This window comes from Filicampus tigris, chromosome 4, assembly GCF_054856515.1.
Source record: "Filicampus tigris isolate MCC_2025a chromosome 4, RoL_Ftig_1.0, whole genome shotgun sequence".
NCBI classification, from domain to species: Eukaryota; Metazoa; Chordata; class Actinopteri; order Syngnathiformes; family Syngnathidae; genus Filicampus; species Filicampus tigris.
This window is the reverse complement of record NC_141220.1, coordinates 20,511,763-20,524,765: the sequence shown is the minus strand read 5'-3', so window position 1 is coordinate 20,524,765 and position 13,003 is coordinate 20,511,763. Positions and strand designations below refer to the sequence as shown.

The 13,003-nt window shown below is 41.5% G+C and overlaps 1 protein-coding gene across 2 annotated transcripts; it reads left to right on the top strand.

Annotated features, from left to right (window-relative positions):
• Positions 1-4,168: 4,168 nt before the first annotated feature.
• LOC147148889 (tripartite motif-containing protein 14) lies at positions 4,169-12,388 on the top strand. 2 transcript variants are annotated; one of them, XM_086029511.1, is made up of 7 exons: positions 4,169-4,509; positions 5,740-6,641; positions 7,969-8,064; positions 8,510-8,758; positions 8,838-8,860; positions 9,705-9,850; positions 10,651-12,388. In XM_086029511.1, exons 1-7 carry the CDS (start codon positions 4,260-4,262, stop codon positions 11,193-11,195), a joined length of 2,211 nt encoding a protein of 736 aa, XP_085885637.1. In that variant the 5' UTR covers positions 4,169-4,259; the 3' UTR covers positions 11,196-12,388. The 2 variants fall into 2 exon arrangements, with proteins under 2 accessions (XP_085885637.1, XP_085885638.1); XM_086029512.1 differs by having other exon boundaries at positions 4,370-4,509; positions 5,689-6,641.
• Positions 12,389-13,003: the final 615 nt, after the last annotated feature.

Below are 13,003 nucleotides of genomic sequence, written 5' to 3'. Positions count from 1 at the left end.
TGATCTCTATGTTCCACTGTCAACACCCGTGTCACAATTTATACACACAAGAGAAGTGTCAATGTACAGTCAATCTGTTGTGTTTCATTATTCTGATGCCAAGTCTTGATAGTGACACAAAAAAAGGAATTTGGACCATTTGTTTGTCTTTCTCTGTTTGCATTTAACAAATATAGTATGTACAGAAAATTGAAGATGCTATAGGACTCAATCCCTTCTATGCCCGCCTAGCTAACTTTGCACAGTGCTGATCGGTTCTGTTGTTTTTAGTATTTAACTCTCGTATCTACACTGTGATGGGGCTGTTAGAGGACCGCCTGTCGCAGGACGTGTAGCTGCTGTGTGAATGTACGACTGAATGAGCACAGGTGTGCACGCTCGTGTGAATATGTCGCGTTCTGCGTAGAGTACTCACACACACGCGCACACAATTTTCCTGTTGTATCTATTTTAACGTGTCTTTAGCTGTTTGTGTTTCTCTTTGACTCACCCATGAGCTAACTAGTGAGTGCAAACAGGGTAACAGGTTGCAGTGTCATCTAATGGTGTGGCTTATGCATCAAGTCAAGATGAAATGGATTTAGCTTCACCTGTCTTGTGTAAATAGATATAGACAAAACCCGTTGGGGTTATCACACAGAAATTTAAGAGATTCCTTTAAGAATACTGTATATGAAGACAATAAAGATTTTGACTCTATCACTCTTGTCTTTTTATTTAAGTCCGAGTATGCAGTTGTAGTGTAAATCGATATATTACGATTAAAATTCAATTCGGTGTGCACCACCCAATTGTAATAAAAAACTGTGGAAAATTTGAATCAGTCTCATAGCCTGAAGAACTACTCCATCAAGGGAGTTCAGTTCCAGGGGGACTGAGCCGTACGACATACTTAGTTCCTAATTTAAGAAGGATTTATTCACTATGCGGTGGATCACGAAGAATAAATAAGGATCATGTATGGAATTTCACACTTATTTACAAGTTTAATTTAGAGACTTGCAGATGCTGTGCTGCCTCCATGAGTGAAAATACAGTCTCTGAGCTGCTGGTTGTACTTCTGGATAGATAGCAGCTTGCCTTTTCACTATAGCGATAGTCATCAAGGTAACCCACGGTGAGCAGTGGCGAATTTGCATGAAACGGGACCACTCATACAGAGTCCAGTAGAATTAAAAAAAAAAAAAGATATAGAGAGAGCGGACACGTGAAAGTAAACTATAATTCTTGATCCTTCGGTAATTTGACAAAAGCAATGCCAGAGACATGTTTAAAAGTCACCTGGGAACTCATTTAAATTATGAATAAAATCCACGTCATATGAAATATTAAATTTTACCAAAACACTTATAAGACAGGATTCCCTTGAATAAGGAGCAAAAACTCGCCTGTAAGATTAAGCAAGCTTAGCAGTTCACTGGCAACTAACAATAGTCTTAGCCAAGTCACATGTCCACACCACCATTAGGGCAAGAATTTAGTGGCGATTAAAAAGGAAATTGATTTATCAGATACCACGTTTGGACTAGAGTACACTGTCATCAACTGCTGCTCAGTCAGCCATGACATTCATCATAAAAAAGAATATATATATAGTTAGTTCAAGGGTTATAGGGGATTCATTGCAGTGAAAGCAATAATGCTTGTGAGTGGTTTCTGGCTGATTGCTTGTGTGTGGTTCGTTGGCATCATGGGAGTCGTTCTGTGCCCCCACAGGGCCACATGGACAATAACTTCATATTAAGTTGACTGCTTTTCATTAGATCACCAACTGAGTTCATGCAGCAACAGCAATGTGTTAGTTCAATGTTCAAATTGTGGATTATTGTCTCTTTTATGGCAGGGTTAGGTTAATGCATTTGGATAAATGTCCTCTGGTGCAAACATCATCAGTTTCACTTTGTTTAGAAATGAAAATAGATATGACAACCATATTTTTTTTTTGCACTGCTGTTTTGTGTCAAAATGCCTTTTTAATATGCTAGGGACTGAAAAAATGAGATACAGCCATTCAACCTTTTTTGGGTTTGGTTAAGTGACGTGACGAGCCAGAGTGCAATTTAATGCCAGTTTCAGTGGGCAGCAGAGAGACGTACGACAAAATATATGGTGTGATCTGCTTAATTCTTATTCCACAAACACAATATTAATCAGAATACTGTGTTTAGATTAGTGGAACATATTATTGCAAATACATTTTTGTCTTGCGTTTTCTTTTAAACATGTATTTATGTATATTCAACGTGTGTGCAATGCCTTCAAATTAAATCATTATTTTTACACAAGGGGTTGATGCCTGCAGATGACGAAGTGTTAGATAAGGATTGGACCCCAAAATGACAAAGAAAGCTCCACAGGAGCAGTGATGAAGATGGAATGTCTGACCAGAGGCTTGAAGAGGGTCCAACATCATCACGGACAACAAAAAGGCATGGAAGAATCCAAGTGAAGAGTAAAGAGAGGAGGAGAAAGACACATACAGCTGCCCAGTTTGACAAAAGTGGTGATCAGATGAGCACAGAAGAAGGGGGTCCAACAGTGACACAAGCTAATAGAAAAAGGAATCTGCAAATAAAAAAGTGAAAAGGAAGGAGAATATGTGGAGAAAGGCAGAATTTTACCCACCAGATGTAAACATTTTTAAACGTGCCGATGAAGCCATTGAAGAAAGATCTGAATTTACACCTTACATGTAATTCAAACGGTTTGTTATTGATGAAATGATACAGCTCGTTGCAGATCAAACAAACTCGTTCAGTTGTACAGAAAGGAGGAAACAGTAAACACAAATGCCGAGGAAATTGAGCAGGTTCTTAGCATGTATATGTTCATGGGTTTGATACAATGTCAGAACCGATTGGGAAATGGAAACCCATTAGCCTACCCCAAAGTTGCTGATGTGATGTCTCGTGATCGATTTGAGAAATTGTTGACACTGCTGCATTTTCAAGATAACCTCAGTGTGTCTGAAGATGCAAAGGGCCGTAAAAACTACAAGAACAACGTCTTCTTGTACCTCCTGAAGAACATCATGCGGTTGATGAAATCATGGTTCCATTCAAAGGAAGATCTTGTCATGTTTTGCTCTGTGCTCTCTCTCTCTCTCGCTCTCTATCTCTCTCTCTCTCTCTCTCTCTCTCTCTCTCTCTCTCTCTCTCTCTCTCTCTCTCTCTCTCTCTCTCTCTCTCTCTCTCTCTCTCTCTCTCTCTCTCTCTCTCTGTTTGTTACTGCCCAGCTGGAGTGGGGGGCGTTTCCCTTCAGCTGCGCACCTGTAGCTGATCAAAATCACCCAGGTTTAAAAGGACTCTGTTCACCGTCGCGTCTTGTCGGATTATTGACCTTGCTCCCTTCACAGCACAAGCTCTTGTTTTCTAGACGTCACTTTCTCGTATCTTGTTCTCGATTCTTCTGGTAAGGTTTTGTGATATAAAGTTTTTGTTCCTCGTCACTTTGGCTGAGCGCTTTGTGTTTCGTGTTATTGGAGTTTTTGCAATCTCGTTTTGTTTTTCGGTTGTCAATTCTTCCTTGCCTTGTGCGAGCGTTTTGTGTTTCCTATTTTGATGTTCCCTGGCTTTGTTTTCGCCAGCGTCCTTTGTTCAAACTTTGTCGGTCATAGTCTGTAATTAAAGATTTTTCTATTTCGACGATTTTGTCCTTTTCTGCGTTTTTGGGATCCACATTTTTCCTGTACGTCCGCTTTCGTCGGACTTGACAGATCTCATCTGAAAGTTTACATGCCAGCAAAACCTCATAAATGGGGCTTCAAAATGTGGGTCGTACTGGACAAAGTGGTTTCATGTGTGACTTTGATGTTCGTCAAGGTTACTGTTGTTCAATAGTAACTAACAATAAAATACTAAGAGAGCAGTTTGACATAAGAGGCCAAAGTTCTTGTTGAAGAGTCCAAACGTCTTCCACGCTTACTACATTTACTAATAAAACGAAAGCGTTGCTGTTAAAGGTAGCAGCTTGCAAAAATAGGCTGATTTTGTTATCATTTATGCACTAGAATGGCACATAATGCCTGTGGTATCATTTATGCTACACATGGGAAAAACATATTTACATTTTTTTTTTTTTTTTTTTAGATTTTGTTAGAGTCAAAGGTTTCAGGTTCAATCAGAATTTTCTGTCAATTATCTCTGGGGTCAGGCATTACAGGGTTAAGAATAGTAGGAAGAGGGATTCTAAAAGGTTAAGCCCCGCCTCCTCCAATCGTCATCCATCCCGGAAGTAGCTTCTCACAAACATACAACAACATGGGGGCAGCGCTGGAAACTCCGCGTAAGTGTCCTCTGTGTAACGAGGTAACGCGGGACTCCGTCGTCCTCAAATGTAACCACAGCTTCTGCCAACGATGTATCGGGGATTTGTGGAGTATTCACCCCGACGGGCCGTTCCGTTGTCCGGAGTGGAAGTGTAACACAAGTTACAAGACGCTGCCGTTTGACAGCAAGTTATGGCCGCCAAACAACAGCAGTCGACTGCTTTCCACCGCCAGCAGCCCCGGTAAGCTACTTCGAACGGTTTCACTTTCACTACTAATGATAATTTACGGAAAATAAATGTTTTAAATAAATGGGAACTGCTGCATCGTCAAGGATGGAAGCAACTTAATTTGGATTTTTAAAACGGACAAATGGGTCAAGTCATTTTTTTTAAAAGTTAAACATAAACATACTATTTGCAATTAATGACAAGCATTTTTTTTAAAACTACAGTTAATCGTACTATATTTCAAATTATCAATAAAACCAATCAACCATTTAAGGTAATAGAATTAAAATTTATCATTAGTATTTTATAAAACTGCTAAATTTACGCAACAAATATACGAGTCTTAAAATGGTCGGCCAATTCAAAGGACAGATTTACCTGCATGTGTCTCGCGAGGCATATGGATTTTAGAACAAAGAATATGAGACATTAAAGCAGTCTGATGGACGTATTTCTTTTTTTTTCAAACAAAGGTTTCGCCTTAGTATATAACTTAAAGGATTCAGACTGAAATTCAGTCTAGTTCTGACCCCTCAGTGCTATTTCCCCAAATTGCGAAAACCTACAGTATTTTTAAAAGCAATGTTCTATTTCATGTTGACAATCGACACACTAACCCCAGACTGACCATATGTTGTCCATCCAATGCGTTTTGACTATGATATAAAATTCCATCCATCCCCACCAATGTGGACTGACAAGACAAATATTCACACCTAATAACAAAGGCATGTCCAAGTTCCATTTAAAGGGGAAGCCAAACCCCCCAAATTCTTTGCAATTATATGTTCTATGCGTCTTCATAAAATCCACCCGTTTTTAGCCACCTCAGGGGTGGCCATTTTGTCAATTCTGGTGACTGAAAATGACATCACAGTTGCTCAGGGCTCAGGTAATGACCAATCACGGCTCACCTGTTTTCTGAAGCTGAGTCATGATTGATCGTTATCCGAGCCCTAATCAACTGTGATGCCTTTTTCAGTTGACAGAAAGTGGCAAATGGCTGCCCCCTGAGATGGACAAAAACGAGTGGATTTCATTGCTTAAATCATGTTCCACAAACACAATATTAATCAGAATGCCGTGTTTTTGACTAGTGGACCTACATGGAACATATTCTTGTAAAGAATTGTTTTGTTGACTTCCTCTTAAAGCGGTCTATTGTTCTATTGCTTGTTTTTCTGTTTTAAGCCTAGGTGAAGGTCAGCAGTATGTGGGTTCTTGGTTTTCTGTTATTTCCAGGCCTGTCCACCAACGCCCCAACAACCAAATTTGGCTCGCCGCTAACAAGGCCCACACTGGCCAGCCGACTCCTTGGAAGACTCGTTGGAAAGCGAAAGGCCAGTGATCCTGCTCCGGGGCAGCCTGACACCAAGCGGCCATCGACAAGTGAGCGGTCAGCGGTCATCAAGACTCATTTAAATTCCCCTTCGGACACAGCAGAGAACCTCCCAAGTGCGGAGGCAACAGAGAACGGGCCGGATTCTGAGTGTGACGTCCATACAATCTCCACAGATGATGATGACGACGATGATAGTGTGACGCAAGGAAGCTCGCAGCAACATAATCCGTATGAAAGGGTGGAACCGGATGACTCCGACAGCTACACTGAATTAGATTTATGTGGCGTCCTTCCTCTCACTGCACCCCAGCAAGACAGCCAAGTGTTAAGCGACTCCGCTGCCAGTCGCCATTCATTTACTGCGTCCTCTACTTCACTGCAACCACTGTCTCCTGTACACAGAATGTCACCTGTGATGCTCCCCAAGCATGCCGCTATCGCTTCAGGATCTCCAAGCAGGATTGGCATATCCGCCAAGCCCGCGAGCAAAAATACCGGCCCGGTGCCGTGCGATTATTGTTCTAAAGGTGTCATTCAGTCGGCGGTGAAGACCTGCCTGGTGTGCGGGGCTTCCATGTGTGCCGAGCATCTGAGTCCCCACATGGAGTCCTCAGTGTTCCAAAGTCACACACTGGTTCCACCCACGGAGGACATTTCTTTTTGGAGGTGCCAGGAGCACCAGGAGATCAACCGCATCTACTGCCGGCAATGCGACGCCTGCGTGTGCACAGTGTGCACCGTCATCGGCTCCCACCGCGGCCACGTCTGCATCAGCGTCAGGGAGGCCGAGCAAGAGCTCAGGGTAAGCGTGTACGAGGGCTGAATAAAGATTTGAAATGTACTTTCGCAATGTGGTAGACTGAAATTTTCAATTCGCAAAGGGCTGCAATTTGCAAGGGGAAATAACAGCTCCATTTTGGGGCTGCGTGTTTATAAGTGTCCACCAAGTCATTCGCCCCGATAAAATAGACAAGAGTTACAATAACACATTGCCCCATTTGTGTGTCCGTTCAGTGTACACGTTCAGGCTGAACGAGTTTGAAAAATAATCTAATTGCGATTTTTTTTGTTTGTAGTATTTACCCAACTGCATGCTTACTTGCATTGGGAGCCCCGGGGTTGGGTTTGTCGTATTGTATAATTATTTGGGTCCAATAATTATACAGAAGAGTCGCAGAAGTCATAGTCAAGTTATTTTGCACACGTCCCCTCCTTCCCGGCCTTCAAAATAAAAGCATACCAGCAAACCACTATACACTGCAGGTTTGCTATGGCATATTTCCGGAAGTAGTGAACACCAGAAAATGTGCATGAACTCCACCTTGATGTGCTAGCGTCTGAATATACTCGTGGACACAAATTGTTTTGAAACAAGTCGGGACAGCGACAACAATGCATATCGTGCCTGCTACATCCATAAAGGGACCGAGATGACTAGACGATGCATTTCATTTTATTGCAAAAACGATCTGGAGGGTGGCGTCTAAGGGGGAACGTGGGTGAGTAGCTTGTTTACTTTGAGTGATGGGGCTTTGCAGCAGCAGCAAAGAGCTGCGTGCCTAATCCGTCTCCGTCTGGGAAACTGTATGTCTTCGCAACATGCGAGACAGCAACGTGCGCTCAAGCGTGTTTGTATTTCCTCATTGTCACATCAAGTAACCCACGCCTCCCACCTGCAACTGGGGCATAACATTACAAGAGGAGGGTGGAGGGGGGGGTTGCATTACCACAATCCCTATAACAGCAGTTGTCGCTCACGCCGACGCGGCAATAGAAAGAAGCCTAAAAAGAAGCCTTTCACCGAGTATCCTGAGATGATTTTTGGCCGCCTCGCGAGAACGTCGCACGCATGAGGGCCGATTAGTGGGCCGGACTAAAATCCACTTCCGGCCATGCCTAGTCCAGCCATTTTTATAAATTTGTCACACACCACCCCTCCGCCCCCCAAAATGGGCATCCGGCCGGGCCGGAGGGTCCCGCCCAGCTCTGTAAGATATGCATATAAATGAAAACTAAAATGTCGATTTGAAGTTAATTGTTCAGCCCTAGTTGGAAGAGAATGAAAATTGTTACGGGTGGTTACCAGTCCCTGCAATAAGGTAGGCGTGTGCGTGCGTGCCTTTGTGCAGGGTAACCTGAAAGGGGAGATCAAGCAGCTGCAGAGGGTGGAACAGCAAGTGATAGACCAAGTGACTGAATTCACTCAGAAAGAAGCAGCCTTCAAAGTAAGAAAATAAATCATACATGCGTCTTTTGCATCATTCGCTGTTTTTGTGTGACACTGGCTTCTTTGTCTTATTCCCATGATATACACTGGGTATGGAAAGTATTCAGACCCCTTGAAATTTTTCACTTTGTGTCACTGCACCCATTTGCCAAAATCAAAAAAGTTCATTTCATTTCTCATTAATGTACATTCAGCACCCCATCTTGACAGAAAACCCCCCAGAAATGTTTGCATATTTAAATCTTATTTGATTGTGGCAAATGGCTGCAATGACACAGAAAATGAAAAATGTAGTGTTTTACCCCTTCTTAAATTTGTAATTTGTTTTCCCCACAGTTGTCCCTCTTTAATGTCTCAGATGATCGATTAAATGTAAATTTCAGACAATGCGCGGTTTTGAAACAGTGTTTTTATTTATGAAACCAATTCTTGCGCAACTGCAGGAGGTTTGGAAAGATGCGCGAGCGGATGTGCATCAGCAGTACGCAGCCATCAGGGAGACCCTGCAGCAAGAGGAGCAATCGGCGCTGGGATGTGTGGAACGGGAGGAGAGCCGAGTGATGGGGAGCCTGCAGGAGAAGCTCAGACACCTCCACAACTCCTTGCAGTCCATCCAGGAAGGCCTTCACACCTTGGAGACATTGGTTGATGCTAAGGGTGAAAATCTCATCAGGGATCAAGCTTTCATTATGGTGAGTGTGTATGGTTGTAATATGACTTGTATGTATGACTCATAGCTAAACATGACTATATTCTATTCCTTTGTCACAGGAATACAGAAAAGTCCCCCATCTGTAAGTCATTCACTTCTACCTTATTATGGAAACAAAGTTCATTCATAACAGAATATACTATACAAACAGAAGTATACTGTTGAAACAATTTAATAGCAATTTACATGGTCTGATGAGGCTTGTATGGAAATGTGTGAATTCGACACCATTACTTGAATTGACATAAGGAAAGTTCTGATCGACTGAGGACCTAGCCCAATATTCAGTTTTAAAAGGGTTATTGACTGCATGTAAACGTAGTCATTGTGTTTCACATGACTAAAAGTACAAAACATTTAAAAGAATTTACAAGCAGAAGAACTAAAACAAAAACAAAGTAAAGAAATAAAAAGTAACTTCCCCAAATTACGAAAACGTCTCGAGTAAATGAAAAAACATTTGGATTGATTTTGAAAATGCTTTAAAAGACCTCAATCAAAGGTATGAGGAGAAAGCAGTTTTTAACGTTGATTCATAAAAACATTCAAACTTGGGTCTGAGTGAACGCTCCTGTGGTTCTACTCCATCTGATGCAAAGTGGCACCTAGGAATTCTCATTTGAGCCACCCACCGTTTTATGGGACATAGACGTATCACTCACATCACGTTAACTTATTTTTTCTGTCCATTCATTTTCATGCTGTTGTGAATGGAGCAGGAAGGTAACTGGAAAAAAAAAATTGATATTGAAAAAAATGTTATGCAACAGTTGTGCTGAACTTCACATACTATGCACTCAATAGCACCCCCGCCCCACCCTTGGGGCTTCTCACATACAATTAAAAAAAATCAGTTGTTTAAAATCATTGCATTTGTTGGCCCAATTAAGTTGTGTTCATATGTTTTTTATGTTGCCTCTACGCAGCAACATAGAAAGTGTGCATCAGTTGGAAGCTCCAGCGGACGTGAATGAAGCGCGGCTGAATTGCCTGAAGCGGTGGACGGAGAAACGTCTGGACTCGGTGGTCATCTCAGAGCCGAGCAAGGACCAAGAGCTCTACGCAGTGTTCTGTGAGAATTGATTGCCTTCCATTGATTTATGATCAAAGCTATTAAAACCAAGACCGTTAACATGCAACGAACACTTATTTTAAAAAATGGATTCATCTGTCAATTTTGTGGCTGCTGTTTCAAAATGATGAATCATTTCGAAAAACTTTTTTTTTATGTCCATCCCTTTATTAAAAATTAGGACATTATTACAAATTGACAGTGCAGAAAATGCAAAAATCATAAATTATAATTCAATTTTCTGGTTTGGTTTTTCCAAAGTAAAATCAAAGGTTTTATTTGATTCAATACAAAGATAATCAGTCTGCTTTCATGGAGGACTACAGAAATAGGAGAATATTTACTGTTGAGAAGCAGCAATTCCAAACATTTTGATAATTTCAAATAAAAAAGGTATGTAAACGAATAGTCGATCATCAAAAATAAATGATCAATTAATTTAATCATTGATTAGTTGTCAATTTAATCATTGCACCTCGACAAGCCAGTGTTAAGGTAGAGGTGTGCATAAGTAGACGTAAGTCTGAAGTCTTTACCTTTTAGGCGTCAAGCAAGTCCTGCGTTATTACAGCAACAATTGTCAATGGGTGTGGGTGGGGCTCTCCAATACAAATCGCACACTATCTTTAAAATGCAGAATTTCAACCGTGAACAGGCAAGACTTGTCAAGTCATGCAGTTCAAGTCCAAATCAAGTCAATGGTTTCAGAAGTTTCAGCGAAGCAGTCCTAAAATTGGCTGACTCCAGGCAGGTCATGTGATTCTCTAAGAAGTCGTTTTTTTTTCCCCCTTCATGCGCAGACGGCACTGTCCCCACCTTTGATGCCAATACGGCCCATCCCAAGCTGCAGCTGTCAGATAACAACAGGAGGGTGACCTACACCGAGGCCCAGCGGGCCTTCGCCGATCACGATGCTCGCTTCAGCTCCTTTCCGCAGGTGCTGGCCAAGCACAGCCTTCAAGGAGGTCGCTGGTACTGGGAGGTGGACGTGCCGGCGGACGAAGGCCGCTGGAAGGTGGGACTGTGCGAGGCGCGCATGGAGAGGAAAGGTCAAAGGGACAGCTCCCGTCTGGGCTTCAACGCATCCTCCTGGTGCCTGGCGTGCGACAGGAAGAAGCTGGAAGCGCTGCACAACAAGACGGCGACGCCCGTGACAGCAGACAGGCTGCAGCGGGTAGGAGTGTTCCTCGACTATGATGGCGGGATGTTAACATTCTTCAATGCGACACCAGGGGGCAGTCTTGTTTCGATGCATTTCTTCAAGCACGTGTTTACTGGTTGTTTGTACCCTGCCTTGTCTGTGTCCAAAACCCAGCTGGCCATCCGCGATCTATTCGAGCCGTAATTGGCATTTTCCATAATCAATTTACGCTATGAATGATCTACTATTGAGCCTGACTGCTGTTTTTATAGGATATAAGATGTGATTGTGACCATTTTCAAATGCCATTCTAATAGTTTGAATGCTGAAGAGCACATTGCACTCATTCCAGGTTTCTCCAACTGATTTCAAACCAATGTTCAAAAACATCACAAAATCCAGGACATGCAGGCAACGTAGTTTCCTTGCGTCAAAACTTTCCACTTTGCCCACAATTCCATTTTCCATGGGGGGGGGGGGACTATTCCATCTAATGAAAGCGGTTTTTAATTTCAGAATCCAACTTTAAGCTGTTCAGCTCTTTAAAGATGTCTTAAGAATTATTTTCTACATCCCAATAATTCCCTCATTCCCCATATCCCACACTCTTAATTTTTCAATTTGACAATTGTAATTTTGCTTTCCACATTTCTTGACCAATTCAAAGAATTCCAACTTAAAAATGTCAGCTCTTAGGCATTCACACCATTTTTTTTGTCAGAAACTGTGAATTGTTCATATTTCATACTTATATTACAGTGGACCCCGGCGTACCCCACCCCTAAAAATGTTTTCAAAGTAAAAAAGGAAATTGAGACGCTTATCAGAATTTTATGAAGTTTTTTTTTTTTTTTAAATATGCATTTCAATTCAGTATTTCAATTATATGTACCTACTGCAAATAGCGGGGGTCCACTGTATTATGGTGTATGGTTTACATATTTGCATTCAATGTCTTAAGCATTAAGATATTGGCATTTTACTAAAACTTTGTGGTCCGTTTATAGACTTCCGCCACCCGTTTTTTATCCGCAATTTTGTCTACAGTAATCAAGCACCAAACTTACCTGCATCAAACGAAACAATAATCATCAATGTGAGGTTATAGACGATTACATAGATGGGCTAAAATTCACTTGCGTTTATGCTTAATCCGTCTTTTTTTTTTTTCTTTTTTTTTTCTCTCCCCGTTTATCGTTGGCAAAATGGGCGTCCGTCATAGGCGGATAAACGGACCGGTCCATCGGCTAGGCGGAATGCCCAGATCTGATCTTAATCATGATTTGGGTCCAGGAAAGCACTCTACAATCATGAAACAAATGTCATGATATGATAATTGTGTGTCTTTTCGGAATTCATCCTGTCATTCTACAGAAATAAACAAAGGAAATACACAACCTCCTTTATTCAACTGAGTCTTGTTAAACCACAGTGAGTTGTTCATTCTCAACAAGTAACGTGCCAACTCCCTGGCTCAAAATGTGAGATTGGCTGACGATGAATACACCCTGCCAGATAGCTGGACATATTTTGCAATACTAGAAGCCAGTTCCTTTATTCAGCTCAGACTATAAAAGACCCCTTCTCCTCTTTAGTTAGTGAAAGCTGCAGATAAAGTAGGGATAAAGAAGAAAAGTATACATATCCCTTTAAGTTGTTAAGGAGTCAACGATGAATCGTTTTGTTTTTAGCGCTTTCCACCTTTTAATTAGAATTAATAAATGAGAAAAACAAGATAGAGCAGAGGCAGTCAAAGTACAGCCCATATTTGATTGTAGCAAAACACTCAACCAGATGTGTGGACAAGTTAGCAAAAGGTAAAATAGCCCATAAATGCAAACATAATCCAACCAAAGTTCAACATTAACCAAATTGTTTCTATATGTTCAACCTTAATCAGTTTTCCTTTTCCCCGAGAAAGAAGAAACATCAGCAGTGTTTGTTAGTCTTTGCTAGCTAGTTGCTAGAAAAAAAAAGTATAAATGCATAATTCATAATCCATTTGATTGATT